Source organism: Watersipora subatra, chromosome 2 (assembly GCF_963576615.1).
Source record: "Watersipora subatra chromosome 2, tzWatSuba1.1, whole genome shotgun sequence".
In the NCBI taxonomy this organism is placed as follows: domain Eukaryota; kingdom Metazoa; phylum Bryozoa; class Gymnolaemata; order Cheilostomatida; family Watersiporidae; genus Watersipora; species Watersipora subatra.
In genome coordinates this window covers 41,048,443-41,069,463 of record NC_088709.1, presented here as the reverse complement: position 1 = coordinate 41,069,463, position 21,021 = coordinate 41,048,443, and the positions used below count along the sequence as shown (strand labels likewise).

The 21,021-nt window shown below is 34.6% G+C and overlaps 2 protein-coding genes across 2 annotated transcripts in view; one reads left to right on the top strand and one right to left on the bottom strand.

Moving 5' to 3' along the window:
- Positions 1–21,021, top strand: part of LOC137387868 (zinc finger protein 26-like) — a 126,429-nt gene that overhangs the window by 28,813 nt on the left and 76,595 nt on the right. The gene's annotated exons all lie outside the window — the stretch shown is intronic.
- LOC137387865 (zinc finger protein 345-like) overlaps positions 84–21,021 on the bottom strand; it is a 33,684-nt gene continuing 12,746 nt past the window's right edge. Inside the window, exons 4-7 of the mRNA XM_068074380.1 lie at positions 14,992–15,054; positions 14,797–14,853; positions 9,099–9,155; positions 84–1,660 (exon numbers count right to left, since the gene is read on the bottom strand). Coding sequence (XP_067930481.1) covers positions 216–1,660; positions 9,099–9,155; positions 14,797–14,853; positions 14,992–15,054 — 1,622 coding nt within the window. The 3' untranslated portion in view covers positions 84–215. The remainder of the gene's footprint in view (positions 1,661–9,098; positions 9,156–14,796; positions 14,854–14,991; positions 15,055–21,021) is intronic.

Sequence of the window (21,021 nt, the reverse complement as noted above, 5' to 3'; positions counted from 1 at the left end):
TATGATTCCTCATGTGTCCTGTTAGATGACTGCTCTGCGCAGATCTACTACTGCAAATCTCACATTCAAATGGTTTTTCTCCAGTATGAGTCCTCATGTGACTTGTTAGATGACTATGATCAGCGAACCTACTACTGCACATGTTACACTGAAATGGCTTTTCTCCAGTATGAGTCCTTATGTGAATTTTCAAATGACTGCGCTCGAAAAAGCCACTAAATATTGCAAATCTTGCATTGAAATGGTTTTTCTCTAGTGTGAATCCTCATGTGTCTTGTTAGACCACTGCGTAGAGCAAAGCTACTACTACAAATCTTGCATTGGAACGGCTTTTCTCCAGTATGACTCGACATGTGACTTGTTAGAGAACTGCGTTGAAAAAAGCTACGACTGCAAATCTTGCATTGGAATGGTTTATCTCCAATGTGAATCCTCATATGTCTTGTTAGACCACTGCGTAGAGCAAAGCTACTACTACAAATCCTGCATTGGAATGGCTTTTCTCCAGTATGGTTCGACATTTGACTTGTTAGAGAACTGCGTTGAAAAAAGCTACTACTGCAAATCTTGCATTGGAATGGTTTATCTGCAATGTGAATCCTCATATGTCTTGTTAGACCACTGCGTAGAGCAAAGCTACTACTACAAATCTTGCATTGGAATGGCTTTTCTCCCGTATGGTTCGACATGTGACTTGTTAGAGAACTGCGCTGAGAAAAGCTTTGACTGCAAATCTTGCATTGAAATGGTTTTTCTCCAATGTGAATCCTCATGTGTCTTGTCAGACCACTGCGTAGAGCAAAGCTACTACTACAAATCTTGCATTGGAATGGCTTTTCTCCAGTATGGTTTGACATGTGACTTGTTAGAGAACTGCGCTGAAAAAAGCTACTACTGCAAATCTTGCATTGAAATGGTTTTTCTCCAGTGTGAATCCTCATGTGTCTTGTTAGACCATTACGTAGAGCAAAACTATTACTACAAATCTTGCATTGGAATGGCTTTTCTCCAGTATGAGTCCTTATGTGATTTGTTAGAGTATTGCGATGAGCGAACCTGCTACTGCAAATCTTGCATTGAAATGGCTTTTCTCCAGTGTGAATCCTCATGTGTCCTCTTAGATTACTGCGCTGAGAAAAGCTTCTACTACACATCTCGCAATCGAACGGTTTTTCTCCAGTATGAGTCCTCATGTGTCTTGTTAGTTGACTATGATCAGGGTACCTACTACTGCACATCTTACACTGAAATGGCTTCTCTTCAGTATGAGTTCTCATGTGAATTTTCAAGTGACTGCGCTCGAAAAAGGCACTATTGCAAATCTTGCATTGAAATGGTTTTTCTCCAGTGTGAATCCTCATGTGTCTTGTTAGACCACTACGTAGAGCAAAGCTACTACTACAAATCTTGCATTGGAATGGATTTTCTCCAGTATGAGTTCTCATATGTCCTGTCAGATTACTGAGGTGAGAAAAGCTACTACTACACATCTCGCATTGTAACGGTTTTTCTCTAGTATGAGTCCTCATGTGAATCGTTAGATGACTATGACAGGTAAAACTGGTACTGCACATCGCACACTGAAAGGACTTATCTCTATTATGAGTCTCCATGTCTCTTCTCCGAGTACTGCGGTGATCCAAGCTACCACAATATTCACCTGTAACACAAGTTGGCAGCTTGTGAGATTATTGGAACAGATTATTGGAGATTATTAGATTTTCGGAGTCCTCAACCCAAATATGCCTAACTTGCGTAACAATACAAACATGAAGTGTAAGTTCAAAGACAAATATTGAAATGTGCCAATATTGTCAAAATCAAGTATCAGGTGTAAAGCATTTAGCAAGAAGGGATTTTATGGGTGACTAAATTTAAAAGATGTTCATCTTTCTGTATGCATCTTATATCACCCAGAAGCCTTAATATAGTCAAGTAACAATAACAGCCTCTACATGTATTTTGGTATACATGTATAAATCTATCTATCCTTTTTGAATATACTGATGTATTCTGCAGGTTCATTAGAGATGTACTTGCAATTGGATGGTGCATATAGTTAATAAAGAAAACCTAGTTTTGTAAGCATGTCTTTAATAAATTCGAATATAAAGAGTGGGGAGAAAGCCACTGAAATTATTTAAAAAAGATGGAACAATGAAATTCAAAAAGTGTTTCGGTAAACTTTTGTACGAATTCAGTCGAAGCTAACAAACTTGAACCAAAAGGCGTGAGTTTCATCATGTGACATACTGATAAAGATGAAAATTTATGTCTGAAGGCAAAAGTTAACTTTCAGTTTGAGCCATCAGGTTTCACGCTTTGGTAACTTCTTCATAAAAACCGTGAATCAAACATGTCAAAGCTCAAACAAACAGGAAACCTGTTGTCATCCTCGTTCTTTTCAAATGATTCTCCAGAATGCTACTATCTTTCAAATGAATATTTATCAAAAATATTACACAAAAAATTCCCTGTCATACAGCCCACGACCAAAGTGACATTGGAAAAAAAGGGTACTGATGCTGAGAAATGCAATATTAGCAGTCAAATGGCACTGAAGTGCAATAGGATAACTGCAATGGTAGCTGTAATGTACTGGGTGTTATTATGTACAACAAACAGCACTAATGAAAGGAAAAGATGATGTTTATTTCTTCCCCTGCAATAGGAGAAATGCAATATTAGAAGTAAAATGCACTGATATTATTAGAATAACCAATAATATTAATATAGTAATACAGTAATAATAGAAAACCAATGCACATTTTTCTATACATTTCAAAACGTCATATAGCAACCAATATCAAGAAGTTGTGATATTTATCTAAATTTTTAAAAAATCTACTTAACAAAATTCTTTAGAAAAAAAATAATAACAGTAACATACTGCCCAACATCGGTCACTATATACTTCGATCTTGTAAATTCGAATGACTATTGTTATAATTAAATCTTATAAAATCGAATAATTATTCTTATAATTAAACATCGTAATAATTCCACATGAATCGCTAGAAAATATCATTGTCATTCCCTTTACTTTCACTGCTTTGGACATCAGTTGGAATACCAAAGTACTCATTATAAGTGTCCAAAATGTCAGTTACTTTGAAATCAGCAAAAAAGAAACTATTACTTTTCAGTGCTTCTACGTTTGTTACAGAAACCTTTGGCAATTGGACAATGCTATAGACTGGTGAAATGTGCAGGTTTTTCTCATGAAATGCGCACGACTTAATGGTTCTACTCTCTGTCGCACGACCTTATCGGCATTTCGTTAGCCGGTCTTAATTTTGATTAAAAAGGTTTGTTAAAGTTTTAATAGTGATTTTAGGCCATATTAATCTATTTATTTATCATTCGATCAGATGGATAAGGTTTAGGATATTGTCTACGAATTTCAAAAACTTGGTAACATATTTAAATAGGTGTGTTTTGATAAATAAATATATGTGTTTTGTATCATTATACTTAAATGACTCCATTGAAAAATGGTTAAATTTGTTGATGAGATTTCGGTCCAAGGGTTTGCGACAGCCGTTGAAGAATAATCTTTGTGAGTTGTGTGCACATATGCATTTATCATAAAGCTCCCAAACAATAGCTTCATTCGTGTTTGGTCATGAGATTGATTATCCATTAACTAGTACATTTAGAAATAACTACAACCATGACAGATGTTGTGTTGACAAAGAGTTGGAGCCTTGTAACAATATACAAGTGTCAAAACCAGTGATAAACATGTTGAGATGGAAGCCTGGCAAAACCAGACTAACTGCAAAGTCATATTGAAAAGGACATCTACATGTATAAAGAAGACATATTGATTATGTGCAAGAGAATGGCGTGTTAGTTTTAAAAAAAAAAGCTTTGTATTCTAATAATCTTCATGTAGGAAAGGATAAATTTGGAGGGAGCTCATTGATCCTAAGCAACTAAAGCAATTACCAAGGTAGGATGCCTATTCTCTGTCAGGACACTCAGAGAAAAACATATGACTTAACCCTTTCCATACCAAAACCGACTATATTGTGATAAGATAATTGTTCCAGCGTATCAAACCTGTGCAGCTTCTCGTTGTAATAGACCATTTTAAAATCCTTTGATTTGTTTGTAAATTTGTATTATGACAATTAATTTTAGGCTTCAATAATTACAATAGAATTTGTACTACTGTTTTTAAGCTTAAATTTGTGCTTTGCATACATGTGCGAGCTAGACATGTGGCTGTGAGTTTTTCTTTGTTTATGCAAAGTTTGGATCTTAAATGGCGCCACAATAAAGTTTTGCTCTGATAAAAAATTGTCTTTTAACTAGTTCAGCAGTGCAGAAAAAGAATTGGGATCTGAAGACACTGTGAAAGGTATTGAACAGCTAGAGGAAGATGACATAAGTTCAAACGAAAGCAACAATCAGAACAATGCAAAGATTTTTGTTTAAAAATGGTAATTTTTGTTTTGCATGTATCATAAATGCATCAACATACAAGCCTAATGCGTTTTTGGGACCGAGCTCATATGTCATTTTACTCATATCTCAAAGCACTATTTTCTATGTAAAATAATTAAGTACAAATTAATCCATTACCATGCTATAAAAACTTCACCTAAACAGGATATTACGGTAGAAAAATGTGTTAATTGTTGTAATTCAGTACCTACAATACCTATTCAATTGTTATGATAGGCAATAAAATGTAACATCACTATTTATATCACAGTATGGAGTTTTTACCTTCAAGAAAGGTGTTGCGGATAACGGATACTAAACTTTTATGACCCTACGTAATAGAAACTTTGAAGTTAACTTGGATAAATTCAGCTTACTAAACACACATTTATAGCAAAGTGTTATTCTTTCACTAAACGCATTTTAATTTTAAAGTCTTTAAAATCATCATATTTTTAAGACCTGTTTCCGGTTGAGCACTTTTTGCCTCGCAATCACTATAACTTTTATTCAACTTTTCAAGCCCTTGTTTTTTAATTGATTCAAGGTGAAAGATCGAGCGATGCTGCTCTCAAAAGCCGCCTCTTACATACTTGGCCATATAATGTAGTGGCCAATGAGAACCGAATCGTATCTCAAGGAAGAAAACTGCTAGAAGGTCAGCTCGTATCTCAATTTTGTCGCATGTTGGAGCACTCGTATGTAGGGGCATCAGTGTTGTTTGTCTATGTCACTTGTTTACAAATATATATTGTAGCATTTGATAGATTATTATTATATAACTTATAAAATTTATAGCACATCATTTGATAGCATCTTTGCCATTACTTAAACTCGGATTTCAAAGGATCAATGCCCATAACACATCTTCTATTGCAAATAAAAGGCAAGTTTCTGCTGACAACTGTAGCAAACATATCAATGATTGCAATGAGTTTTTATGCAGCATAGTTAAATGTACGTATAAAACAAAAAAACTCCTTCAAGTTTTAAATGAAACAAAAATTTGCGGTCTCTAACGCGGTCTCTAAGACATTAGTAGGCTAATTGCTAGCAATAGATATCAACGTTTAGAGATATTTGTCAGTTTCCCAAAGCATATTTATGTAGAGATCTACAACCAGTTAAAGGTAACTTATAGAAACCTCATTGTATCCATTCAAAATAATAAAATTGTTAACTGACAGACCCGGAATACTGGGCAATTCTCAGCCGGATGCGCTCGACAGCGAAGAGGTTGATGAGTGGCAATGAGCAAGTGTTTGTAGATAAAGTCAGCAAGAAGGTTACAGTCGTCATCAAGGTGCTGCTATGGCAATAACAAAAACTAGCATTGAGACACCACATTGATAATTTCATCAAAACCTTTGGGTATGATGGGGAAATCTTGCAGTATTCTTTGATGGAATTATTATTTAAAATTTTATTAACAGTCCAACAGAATGATCTTGTTCAAGTGTAGAAAGTTAAAAATATAAAATGTTGAAATCACCAAAAGTCGTAGCCAAGTGAAACAAGTAACATTTAACAAATGAGAAAATATCAATTACCAAGGGAACTCACAGCAATTTACCATCTGTTGCTGAAGACTCAATAATGCAGTAAAATCCTGAAGAATTCAGAGAGTGATGCCCACCCTAGTTTAATTAAACCTAACAGAACTAAAGGTACTGAACAATGATAATTGCCTCGAGATATCAAATTGATCTTTAGTATGATACTGCATTGGAGGTGCTTTTATAGCTAGAGTAAGTTAAAAGAACCTAGACAGTGTCTGTTTATTATGTCGTGCAGAAGATAACAATCAAGTGACAGTGAACACGGCAGTCACTAAGTGAAAATCAGGAGCTAGTTTATTCTCTATGCAACAACTTGTCCAAGTGTAGAAATCCTTTGCACTACTAGTCTGGTGAGCATCACATCTACTAGGGTATGATGACTGGTTATTTCAGACTTTTAACCTCAGCCCTTGAGATCTGTCAAGTGGCAAAATGGCCACTTTAATCAAATGGCTTGCATAATTCAAACAACTTTAAAATTATTGTACAGATACCTACCAATTGTACTAGATAAAGTGACACCAAACCTTCTGCATAGCGTGACCAATGATTAGGCTGAGGCATCTTGAGAGAGAATATTCATCCAATAGAAGATCAGTAAATCTGATTTGACCAGAAAACGAATTCAAATTCTAAAAATTTTTAACCTTTGTCATTTAGCAGGAGTGGCTAAAATCAAAACAATTTCGGTGCTACCCTTGGAAAAAAATGATGCAGGAAAAAACGATTGAGAGATTACCTTTGAGTACATTGATATCATGCCTTAAAGATTGACTTGCAACAAAATTCACATTACAGTTATTTGATATGAAAAGATTCACCATGTCTTACTCTGTTGTGTTGTAGGTGCAAAATATGTGAAAAGGTGATTACAAGCTCTTAAAAGCTAAAAAACGAACAGAAAATCGCAGCCACATGAGACCGCCGTAGTTTGGATTCCCTTTCCAAAACGGCTCAAATGTGATGTAGTTGTGAGAGATGGTTTCTGTTTACACTTTCTTGCAACCTTATTCGTCGAAATATTTTCACAAATATACTTCACGCATTCAATAAAACTGTGTCTATTGTTCTTACGCGTCTATTTTATCGTCCTTGTAATGCTGTCACTTTTAGTACTGATATCTTTTAACTTACCGTAAAAAATCGTTAAACTTTTTAACCTTAACTCGAAGGAGTACATATCATTGTCTGATAATCATGACGAGCCTGTTGGTTACCTGTGATAATTGAAAAGTGCTGCAAAAATTATTTGCGAAGTATTGGGTCACGTGATCAGAATACGACTTGACGATTGAATAATGCCGAAACAAAACTGTAAAGTAGCGAGCATCTATATTTGATACGGAGTCTTCGGTAAAACACGAAGTGTTTGTCATAAACTAGTACTACGATAAGTTTTATATTGAGCTTTGTATTGGCCTTTCAATTCACGTGAGAACATACTTGACAAGACGATAACCAAATTTCGGGGTTACGTCATCGAAATAAAGAGATTCCAATCTACGACGGCTGTTCGTTTTTGAGCTTTTAAGAGCTTGTAATCACATTTCCACATATTTGGCACTTACAACACAACAGAGTAAGACATGGTGAACCTTTTGATACCAAATAACTGTAATGTGAATTTTGTTGCAAGTCAACCTATAAAATTTAAATAAAAACCATTGGGGTGATGCCCATACTGCATCGGGAACTCGAAAACCTTCAAGATGCGCTTGCTAAATGTCTTACAGGAGTAATGTCCAGCGATCCAGCCGATCACTATATCAAATTGTAATGTTTTCGCTCCAGAGAAAATACGCCCCTTTCAAATTTGACTACCCTACCAGATGCGGTGTATAGTTCTTTCTAAGATATGAACAATACTTACTGAAATGGATAGCCACCGGATACGACGACCTAATTATCCCTTTTATGATTGCACGTAGATACTATGGTTCAACTATCCAGAAATTATGCTTCTAAACAAAGGACCAGCAGCCGCTATGATTGGTCTCCCCGTCTCCAGATGGTAACCAGAGCCAGACCAACCAACAATCTTACTTCTGGGGTAAACTAGCTACGCTAACCAGCAGTTTCCTCTTTAAAACAATGTTCACCAGATGCTATAAGACTAATCCCTGAGCGATCACTATATTGAGCAGGGACGTGGACAAATTAGATCTGTACTTCGTCACTGCATTACAGCATGTAGAGAATTTAAAGTGCCTTGCAGCTTTCTAATGTACAGTAGACATTTACGACTTACATTTAGACATTTGTTTCTAAATGATATTACGTGAAAACCAGCAATCCATGCATACATGTATGTGCTTTATTCAAAACCTGAAACTGTATGTGTACTGAAACTGTTCATTGGTCTGAAGGTGATACTGTGGATCAACTATCACTGCATCTGTACCATTTTGTGTAGAATGACAGATGTTATGTTTAACAAGCTCAAGAACTTGTGCTTTAACTCCTATATTATTTCAATTAAGGAGGTGTTATTAAAATTGGAGTCTTTGCATTGCATTCTCATTGAAATTATAAATTACAACCATGATAGACTAATTTCAATCATATGCAGCACGCTGATCATATACAAGTAGTCTTGTATATACTATATATAAGATGCTGATTGTGATCAATTTGTTTGTTCCCTCATACTCAAGGTTGAGCAGCATTCAAATCATGCAATTGTGTTGTAGTTGTGTCAAGATCAACTCAATACTAGATTCTGTAATGATTATTCATGAAAAAGTGCAGTCCATGTGTGTACAGTGTTCCTACGGCATCTAGTGCTACGGAATGTCTGCTAGGAATGATCTTACTGCATCCGACAATGCACACTGTGCAGTGGGTAATGCCCTCTCTACACCAATACTGCTTACCACACACTAAAAATAGTTGTAGCACATGTATAGTGTAGTTGTGCGGTAACAAAAGTACACATGCAAGTTCTGCGTATTGCATGGCTGTGAGACGCTTACTACTGCGTTGCTAATGCAACAAAATAGGTATCCACACCAGCGGAGTTGTCTCCCCGACTTTAAAACATTACCATTTGATATGTTATTACAATGATTAAACTAATGACATATTTACCTTCATCACTGTTTGTGTTGACTGAATGACTCTCAGGTTCTAGATTTAGTTCAATGTCTACAATATAAACAATCTAGATGAGTAGATATATATATATATATAAATATATATCTACTCATATATATATATATATATATATATCCACTATATATATATATATATATCCACTATATAAACGACAATCGTTGTCTGTCTGTCTATCTGTCTGTCCAGCTTATAGAGTACCGTACTTTTTGGACTACCCTATTAGCCACTACTTTTTTCTGATGGTTCGTGAGCCATGCGGCTTATATAAGGGAACGGCTATTCTGTGATTTTTTTCTTCCACCGCTAGGGCGCATTAACGGGAATCTCCGGTTAGTACACGCCTCTTTACATAGCCTACTATTCATCGTAAGGATGGATGAAAAATACTGACATGCTAATAATATTGTATCTTTTGGAGTTGTCTTCTCGATATATCAAGTTACCGATAACTCCCGAATATGAATAGTATAAATAGATTATAGAGCAGTCTTTTCTTTTTCAATTAGGTCGATTCGGTCGTACAAAGCAAACTTAATTAATATGAGTAAGTAGTAAAATTAAATTAGTAGTAAAAATTAGTAGTGAATTAAATAAAATTTACTACTCATTAAATAAATTAATGAGTAGTAATACTCATTAAATAAATTAATGAGTAGTAAATTACATCTAATTAATATTTACTGCCAACGTGTACCGGGAAGGTCATATGAACATTTGTTTCTTGCAACCAGCTGGCACTAAGACAAGATTAGTGGCATACAAGACTCTGATACGATCAGGCCTTGAATATGCTTGCCAGGAGTGGGACCCACATTTAAAAAAATATATCAATAAGATTGAGAAAATCCAAAATAAATGTCTAAAATTTGTTTACCACATAAGATCACCATTAAGCTTTTCACAATTAAGGGAAATCACTAACATAAAATCATTACAAGAACGTAGAAAAGATGCCCAAATAAAACTATATTGCAGTGTTGAGTTCTGGTGTTATTCAAAACACTTTTACTCTTCCCAATAACCAGCATGATACAAGACAAAATAGGGAATTGTACATGCCATCTATAAAATCGGGGCAATATTTTCACTCCTTTTGGCCAAAAACAATTAAGGATCTTCGAAGAGATGTCGAGTGTGCAGATGTTTAGTTTCTTTGATTTAACTGGAGAGATTTGTACATGTATACATGTCGATAAATAAATATATAATAAAGAATAAAATAAATAAAAGTAAAAAATAAACAAAAAAGGTTCTTGAAACTGAGTTTTCACGTCTTTTTGCCTTTGGAGGAACTCAGTGAGAACAATCTGATCTGATCCAACGGAAAAACGCTGTTCTCTATATAGTAAATAACTAAAATTGAACATAAGACGGAATATATATATTCTGAAAAATAGAATGTTGCGGAGGTTGACTCACAACATTCATAGGAAGAGAAACCGTCAATAACATTGATTTATAGGCTGCAACCATGTCAACATGAACTAAGCTAAAGTTAGAAAGCGGAGGTAGTCTAGAATCTTGATATTCTACCAAACGACATCATCAGTCTAACTCAACATCTTTTCTACCTTTGCGTCTCAGGCTAGAACTTCCAGGTTTAAGGAAAGATCCAATAAGATTGTTACACGCTGGCCAAGCGTCTCTAACTAACCTGAGGCGGGAGATTCGGTGGACAAAAAGGTATTCTTTTGAAGTCCGGATTTCTAATATGGTGGACGCACTGGGATCGAGATCAACTCAAGAACGCTATTTGAGTTATAAGAATTTTGAACTCAAAGTACTTTGAATTATTACATTGATTGCATTTATCAGTAACGTGATTGATTGAGATAGCTACGCTAGGTTTGATATAGTGTTGTTATAACATTGCCTTAGTTATAAAAGCAGTAAAAGGAGCTATAAAAATATCGTAGATTTTGCCAACATGTTAACAAAACACTGCTATGCAAAAACTTCATTGTATCTATACTCTGTGCATTGATAAAGCGATGTGAGGCTACGAAGCGATCTCCTACAATGTTCCTTATTCTTACAAAACCAATAGTTTAACCAACATCAGAGTCAGAGCTGCTATTGCTATTTTATTGCTATTTCTGCGTAATCACAAAAATCTGAATCAGCTCTTATGTCATCAACATAAGTAATTGTTTTCTAACTCGGTGGCAGTTTCAAAACTTACACAAAAAAATGGTTGTTTTTACGTTGGAAATTCTCAAACAAAGATTCAAAATTAAATTTTAGGCTAATTTTATAGAGAAATCTTTGGACAACACTGTCACTACCATAAAAGTTTTAAATATCATTGGTTATGTTATCGACAAATAATAAAATTCAATTACTAGCAATTGCTGGGAAAGTCGCAAAAATGTGTCTATGGCGGTCGACCATAGAAAATGCATGAGTGAGTCTACTTCAGTGAAAGGATTGAAAACGTTGGATTTGCCACTGTTTGTGATAATAAAGATGTTCATTTCCTTCTGCATCTGAGTTACTTTTACTTTTTTTCCAGCTACGAGTACTACAGAACTACAGCTACTACAGAACTTGCATGGGCACTCCGAGCCTGGCGATAGGCGACGGTGAGAAGAGAGCGTGCAGCATATATTACAAAAAGCACACCATCTCATTTAATTTTAGAAATGCTTGAAGCAGTACAATGCCTTCCAAAAAGCCTACTGACCAAACGCAAGAACAGTTTGATTCCCGTAGAGAAAGAGACCGCATTCGCAAAGTAGCAGCTAGACGAGCAGAAACTGCTGAGCAAACACAGCTACGCCCACAATGAAATAGAACTGCTACTACAGCTGCTAGAAGTGCAGAAACTGCAAAGCAAACACAGCTACGCCTACAATGAAACAGAATAGCAGCTGCTAGAAGAGCAGAAACTGCTGAAAAAAACAGAGGTACATCAAGAGCAGGTCAGAATAGATGCTGCAGCTGCTAGAAGTGAAGGGACTGCTGAGCCGACCCAGCAGCGACTCAAACGGCTAAGAGCAGCCGCTACAGCAGCCAGGTGTGCAGAAACCTTCGAGCAGATGCAGCGGCGACATGAACATGATGCACTAGCTACAACAGCTGCTCGGTGAGCCGAACTTTCAGAGCAGATGAAACGGCGACAAGAGCAAGACGCACTAACTACAGCAGCTGCTACCAGGCGCTGTGTATGGGAAGAAAACTTCGCACTTGACTACAGTCCTGCAACACAGTATAGGGCTGAATTTTTCTACGGGACGAATGTACAAAAATGCCCCAGATGTAATGCTTTATGTTGGAAAGGCGAGAGGCCATATATGTAGTTTATATGGTAGATTTTATTAATACGGTAATAAATTTTATCAACACAACCACATTACTGCTGGACAGTTTGTATATACCATGTCAAAACACAGGCTATAGACGAAGAACTGGTGAGTCATGATTAGTGTTTCAAGCATGTAGAAGTCTCAATTCGATAAATGCTGGTGATGGCTAAGCAGTGCAATAGCAAAATATTTTCTAAAATTTCTTAAAATATGTAAAACTTTTCAATACTGCCAGTTTGAAGAACTTTAGTTTGCCTAGCAATGTCCATTTCATAATCAGTTCAGTGTACAAAATTAGGAAACTCCGATTGGAGTGGTTCGAGACTGATGCATTTTAGACTAGCTGTAGAACACATTGCATATTTGCATTGTTCTCTCCAACATTATTGACATGTACGACTGCATATGTGTATGCAGTCTGATCGACACAAAGATTTCAGGAGATTGCATATTTGGAGTTGTTTTACAGTATGAAAGACAACTCTCAATAAAACTATTGCTTTACATAAATCTATTCCCGAACACGGGTAATGCAGCTAGTATATATATAGTTGTCAAAGTTTGTGTGTAAGTGTGTATGTGTATGTTTAAGTCTTGCTATAGCTATTAAAATCTTTGAATTTAAAATTTCACAATATGTTAAATTTGAACTAACGGAGATTGCAACCGCAAGTTTTAAATCCATGAGATCTACCACTGAGCTATAAAGGCGTATTGATCAAAAGGCACTATCATATATGGTATAGCATATGCACACTAAATGACGTATTATTTGAAACTATGAACTCTATTAACTTTATGAAACACCGTGCTTTTTCGTGTTTTCTTGAACTTCTATTTTTGGTCAAGGTCAATTCTTTTTACGCGGACAGTTGTATTATTTCCAGAGGAAGAGCCTCGAAATGCTCTCACCGTTCGGTCAGACAAAGGCAGTTTGATATCTCATTGTTACATTTGTACCAGTATCGAGAAGTACCGGTCTCAACAAATTAAAAGTTTTGATGGATAGCTTCTGGTGGAACAGTAACCTTTTTATACACACATTTCTATGCAAGAATTGCTATTATTAACTCAACACATTCAAGATTTTCATTTTGTTTACTCAGTTCGTATTAATTGCATCATTACCGAATCACCTTATATTGTAATCGTAGCAGAACAGACTTAATTTAGCTATTACTTGCTAATTATTTCACTGTTACATCTAAACCTTTTTATAGCCGTTTTAATTTTTAAAATTTATTTGACCTGCGTGAAACATTTTCCTCATGATATGATGTTTAAAATTTGTTTATCTTGAGTAGGAATGGCCTCTACACTCTCTTACCGTTCGGTCGGATAAACGCAGTTTGATTTCCAATTTTTACATTTGTAACAGTATCTAGAGGTACTAGAATAGTTGTATTCTAAGTGTTGATGGATAGCTTCTGGTGGAACGGTAACCTTTTTATATACAAAACACACACTTCTATGCAGAAATTGTTATTATTAATTACTAATGTTCAGGATTTTTATTTTGTTTTCTCATTTCATAATAATTATAGCATTACCGAATCATCTTATATTGTAATCGCAGCAGAACAGACTTAATTTGGCTATTACTTGCTAATTATTTCACATTTACATCTAAACCTATTTATTGCTGTTTTATTTTTTCTGGACCTGCATGAACCATTTTCCTCATAATATGATGTTTAAAAGTTATTTGATAAAGTATGAAACCTTTGCAGTTGTTTTTATTTTCTCTAATTTATTTCTACTACACAAAACACTTTTCTCATGATATGTAGCTTGAAAGTTAGAATGACAAAATGTTTTCACATGTTAAATACAAACCAATTTTCGGTCCAAAAACTTTTTTATTACCCGGGCAACGCCGGGTTGTACAACAAGTAGACAATATATATGACTAGAAACTTAGTATACCACCCGATAGCAAAGGTCAAAACTTTCAGAAAATGAGTCAGATTTTATTAGCTCTTATGGATCTGTAGTAGTTGATAATTATTAATAAAAGTTAATAATCAAATCTTCAAACTAGTTCAGAATTAATTCACAGACTTGTAATTTTGGTCAGATTTACTATTTTATGTTTACCAACAAATCAGTTGGTGAGACAATAGAGGAAAGTAATTATCATATTAGTTCAACACAGGCACCTGAAATCGGAGATAATCAACAGCAGCTATCACTATTATTTAATAAATCTTTAACTAACCAGTTGGGTAGAGATTATCAGGACCATCATCAGATCCTAGTTCTGTTTTCAATTATGTAACTACTACAATGTGATGAGAGTTTGCCAAAAGCTTTCGGTGTATACAATGAATACTCATAGTTATCATGAAAAATCTTTCTGTAATTACCTTCATCATTGTCAGTGTTGACTGACATATCACCAGGTTCTAGGTTAACTTCAAAATCTACAACGTAATGTATTGATAATTTACTAGCTACAAACACTGATTAAGGGTAATTATCATATTGGTTCAACACAGGCACCTGACATCAGAGCTTATCAACAGCAGTTATCACTATTATTTAATAAATCTTTAACTAACCAGTTGGGTAGAGATTATCAGGACCAACATTAGATCCTGGTTCTGTTTTTACTTCTGCAACCGCTACAATAAAGATGAGTTCATCTAGAGAGAACTGTATATATATATACAATTATATATATATTTTGAGATATATATATAACTCAAGGTTTGTCAAAGTTGTTATATATAATTGAGATATATATGTATATCTCAAATATATATACATACATATATATTTTTTTTGAGATATATATGTATATATCTCAAAGTTTGCCGTCTGTTCTTAAGTATGCTCAGCTATAGCTAGTAAAATCTTGAAATTAAAATTCCGCGTTTTGATGAATTTGAACTCACGGCGATTGCGACTGCGAAGGCATTCTATTTTTCAACCCTTATTTTATTTACTGTTTTTCTGCATATCAAATATAAATATCGTATTTTCTGGACTACTAGCTGCATCCCTAGATACGCCGCATCTGCTCTATTTAAAAAAACCTGTAATAAAACAATACATAGGCCGCACCTTTTGTATAGGCCACACCTTTTGTATAGGCTTCAGAACTCATAACAGTGTATTTTAACACAGTAGAAACTTGGCTGGTTAAAACGAAACAGTGCCATTAGGCACTGTTTCGTATTAATCCAGGCTTTTCAACTCAGGGCCACATGGAAGAGTATCGTTAGTACCAAACAGTTCCGGTTATTACGCCCCTAGCGGTGAAAGAAAAAACTACAGAATAGCCGCAGCCTCTAAATAAGCCACGTGGCTCGAATGATCTGAAAAACGAAGCGGCTAATAGTCCAAAAAATGCAGTGTATAGATATATATAGTCGATATGTATATATATATCAATAAAAACATCTACACATATATCAATTTATATATAAATATATCAATATATGTATATCAATATATATAGATATTTATATCAATATATATACCGTAAAACCTTCATTTGAATACTATGGCACTTTATTGTTTAATTCTTCACTTGGAGCGGCGCTATAATAAATGGTGGCGTTGTTTTTCTCAAACACCTCGACAGAAGTTGGTAAGATAAATCTTATCCTTTTACGGGTGAATCAAATGTTGCTTATATTTTGTGCTCTTTTTCGGACAGTGCGTCATTAACCATTTTGGAGACAAGAAAATTGCTAACTTATCTCCAACTTGTAGATTTTTCAAATAAACATGCACGAGGAAGCTGATAGATGTCTCTACCAGTTGACAGCTATTGCTTGCAACTAACCAAAGATGATCTTATAGCCTGCGTTGCAATTTGTTGGAGCTTTCAAGTTCTTTTAGTTTATTTGAAGTTTGAAGATATATTTTTATTTTACAATTATATTTAAAAAGGTTTGAGAAAAGCTCATTGCACTCATCGATATGTTTGTTACAGTTCGCAGCCAAAACTGGCTATTTCTGTGCAATAGAACAAGAGTTGTGAGGGTTGATCTATATTATAAATATACAAATATACAAGTGACATAAACCATAAGTATAATACTGCAGCAACAAAACACAACATTATTAAAACAAAAATTGATATTTTAAAAACCAAAATATTATCATCGTTTGCTTAGCCAGTTGCATATCTATTGTTACTTTCGTTTGAAACTATTTCATATTCTCCTGGCCGTTCAATACCTTCTACAGTGTTTTCTGACCTCAACTCCTCTTCTGCACAAGCTGAGCTAGTCGATATTAGCCTCTGAACCCTTTTTAGCAGAGCAAAACTTTTTACGCAATGACTTTTTTGAATAGAAACTTTCAGCGTGAATAAAGAGAAGCCATGTGAAGGGTTGGAAAAACCCATGGTTTTTGCAATTTTAAGTCGAATTAATATCACTTACTATTAATAATAGCTGCATGATTGAGTATTAAAAATACACATGTGAAATCATCTGCTAAAAATGGTACTGTGGGAGTTGTTATGGAAAAAAAGAGAGAAAGTATGGAAATTTCAGAATGAATCTTTAATTAAACATGATTGATGAAATACAGAGCAGAAATCTTACCACATGAAGTGAATATTTTACATACAGCTCTATGTTTAAGTAAAAAAATTAATCCAAGTGATTAGCCGTGTGGTAGTGTAGAGCGGAGCAAAATGCAGATGCATTGCTAGTGTTTGGAGCAGTGGCAGATGACTCAACTTCTATCATCTGAATACTAGCATCACTGTCTGAATTGGTGTTGTCAGCGTGACATTTTGCTATGTGAGCTTTAAAGGTTGACTTGCAACAGAATTCACATTACAGGTATTTGATATGAAAAGATTCACCATGTCTTACTCTGCTGTGTTGTAGGTGCAAAATATGTGGAAATGTGATTACAAGCTCTTAAAAGCTCAAAAATGAACAATTAATCGCAGCCATCACAAAACCGCTGTGGATTGGAATCTTTTTCCAAAACGGCTCAAATGGGATGTAGTCGTACAATATGGCTTCTGTTTGCAGTTTCACGCAACCTAATTCGTCGAAATATTTTCACAAATATACTTCACGATTCAATAAAACCATGTCTATTGTTCTCATGCGTCTACTTCATCGTCATTGTAATGCTGCCACTTTCAGCACTGATATCCTATAACCTACCGTGAAAATTCATTTAATTTTTCAACCTTAGCTCGGGGGAGTACATATCAATGTCTAATAAACCTGATGAGCCTGGGTCACCTGTTATTATCGAAAAATGCTGCAGAAATTAAACGTGAAGTATGGGTGACATGATCAGATTACGACTAGACCAAGCCGAAAAAAAACTGTAAAGTAGTGAGCATCTATATTTGATACGGAGTCTTCGGTAAAACCCAGTGTTTGTCATAAACTAGTGCTACGAGAAGTTTTATATTGAGCCGTTTACTTGACTTTCAATTTATGTGAGAACATCACGTGACAATACAATAACCAAATGTAATGACTACATCAGAAAAATAAACTGATTCCGATCTACGGCGGTTTCATGGTCGCTGCAATTAACTGTTCATTTTTGAGCTTTTAACAGCTTGTAATCGCATTCCACATATGTTGAACCTACAACACAGCAGACTAAGACATGGTGAATCTTTTAATACCAAATAACTATAATGTGAATTTTGTTGCAAGTCAGCATTTAAGCCTATCTGCGTAACTTTGCGTTACGACAGCACACCGATTAAATTTTGCCTTAAAACCTTTGCCTTTTGCAGTTCGAATGAAAAACTGGCAAACGGGATCCTGGTTGCGAGGCATGTTGGAAATTGGAGGCACAACCTGAACTTTTCAAAACACAAAAAACTTGATAAACTGAATTCTAACAATCCCACTACTTTGGCTTGTGCTCAATAATTGAGATATTAGTTTGCAAACTTGAAGCTTTTGGACAAAAGGATTTTATTGTTTTAATTTCTAATTATAAGCAATCCTTTCTCACTGGCCAGACTTGAGAAAGTGTCCATTCATTGTTAGCGACGATGACTGGATTAGTATATTTCACATGGGTTTTATATTTCATCAGTAAAGGGATCATTATATCTCTTGATAAAACCAATTGAAAATGAAATTCAATAACTCCTTGTGCTAGGATTGCATGTAGTTTCAACTTGAGCTCTGCTATCACTTTACTACTGTGTCCTAAATAAACTTCCACAGCTGATAATTACATATAATTGGATTTCTATCAAACAGGAACCACTATGAGCTTCAAATATGTTTTTCACACAAAAAACAACGAAAAAACCATAAAACTGGCTTTTGCGGCTGGTTTAAACCAAGCCAACCTTGGTCGTGTGTAATCAAAAAAGCCTCCAAATATTAGACTCAAAATACGTAGTAGAGCATTTCCATGGTAAATGCGCAAACTTTTCCCCATATACATGTAAATCGAAGCATCAAGACCGCATTGAAAAAAGGAACTACTATTAGCAAATAGAGGTGGGGTTGAAAGGCATCTGGCGCTCAAATAAAGACTGTGTTCCAATACAGGTTTTATGGTATTTCGGTACAGATTTGTAGCGCTTTTACTGAAAATTTAGTTTCTTTTTAATATTTTCTCTATTATATATATACTAGCTGTGCTAACCGGTGTTGCGCGAGTAATAAAAAAGGTCTTCAGACAGAACATTTATTTTTATATAACATTTACTATTTTAGCTTTTATACTTCATATCATGAGAAAATATTTTTAAGCAGTTCAAACGAATTAAGAGGAAAAAACAACTGTAAAGGTTTTCAAGCTGTTTCAAACAACAACTTTTAAATTTCATATCATGAAAAAAGTGTTTGGTTGAAATTAGGAAAATAAAACTGTTAATGTTTTTAAATGGCTAAAAGTAATGGCTAAATATAATCTGTTTAGCTATGATTACAATGAAAATTTATTTAATAAGTAAGGTAATAAAAAGTCTATTTTATTTTTATATAATTATAATTTACTATAATTAAGTATATTTTACTTTTATTTAACATATAACAACATTTGCCACTCTATATTTCAAACTAAATATAATGAAAAAAGTGTTTTTTAGTAATTGAAATAAATGAAGAGAGAAAATAAAACAACTGTAAAAGTTTTCAAACCAATGTATATTTAAAATTTCATAACTTTCAGCAACGTATAAGAAGGTTGTTCAAAAACCGATTTTTTCTACATCCAAAACAATTTTCCCCATTAAAATAAAACTATGTAAATTATGTAATCCATTCCAAGGCAAGAAAACAACTTCGGTAATGTACTTTTAACATCTTACACCATAAGCTGTACTGTATACTGCATACTATAAATAGAAATGGGTAGATATAGATCGTATTTAATTTGAATAAAAAATTTTTTATTTATGATGATGGAAATAGAAAACAAAAGTAAACATTTCGTACGTTCGGTTCTTAAAAAATCACAAACATTAAAGGTTAAGATAAAATCCAAAAAATGCAAAAATTGATAATGAAATAGCTAAAAATGAAACAGATCAGTTACATCAAAAATCATAAAAAGAAAATATACTCTACAGGATGAATTTATTCGCGGAGTTATATTTCGTGAAAATTGCTATTTCATGCATATTGGCGGATTAATTTATTCGCGACTGAGAACTGTCACTCTCTATGAAGAGTTAACTCTATTACGTTTAGCAATAGAGTTAACTCCACGCATGCGCACATTGCGTGTTTCGTTTTCTATTTAGCTTACAACTACACATATGGGTCGATCGTGTTAAGCTATAAATCTTTTGCTGCGTTCAGAGGTTTTCACGAATATTCATAGATTTTGAGCCTTTGATGAACCAACAATTTGTGGTAATGAGTTTTTCACATTTACTAAATTAGTTGAATTTTATTTTGGTTCTTTGGTAAAACGCAATATTTATTTTTTCCATCCCTACCGCTTCATTATTTGTTTTAGTGTGAGAGAGAGATTTTTCAACATACACGGAAGCACAATGATTGCAAGGGTGGTAGATGTCATTCTTAGAAGATCACCGATCATTCAGGGAGGTCTTGAAATTGAGGTAGAAGTGACTGCAGCTGCTAACGAGGAGAATATATCTGTTATAAAAAAGGAACAAAAACGCCTTTATGAGCACAAATCTTTGGCGAACCGGCAGAACTTTGCAATAGTAAGCCACGAGGAGAGTTCTGATGATAACTTCCTTACCAGTCATGTAGTAGCGAGAGAATCGCCTTTAACATCTATGCAAGACAGTGACAGCGACAGAGCTGCTATTACCAAAATAACTAGTCAGAGTGCACCATTACACGCTAGTATTCACTTATGAAGAGTACCAGTTTAATTTTATTCCTAGACAACCGCCATAAGGACTAAACTGTTCATATTTACTCCATTCATCGTTTGTAAAATTTTATTTGTATTTGAAATATTTTATTTGTACACTCAAGTTTGTAATAAATTATAATATATCCATCTATGAAATAAAATATATAATTTAATCATGTTTGCTGCAGCGATATCAAGGAGTTGTTGTCGATGAAAGGGGTCTAGGTTGACTGGATGCTTCTCTGTCAATATTCCTGCCTTGATGAATATTACTACTTGTCTCTAGTTTTCGT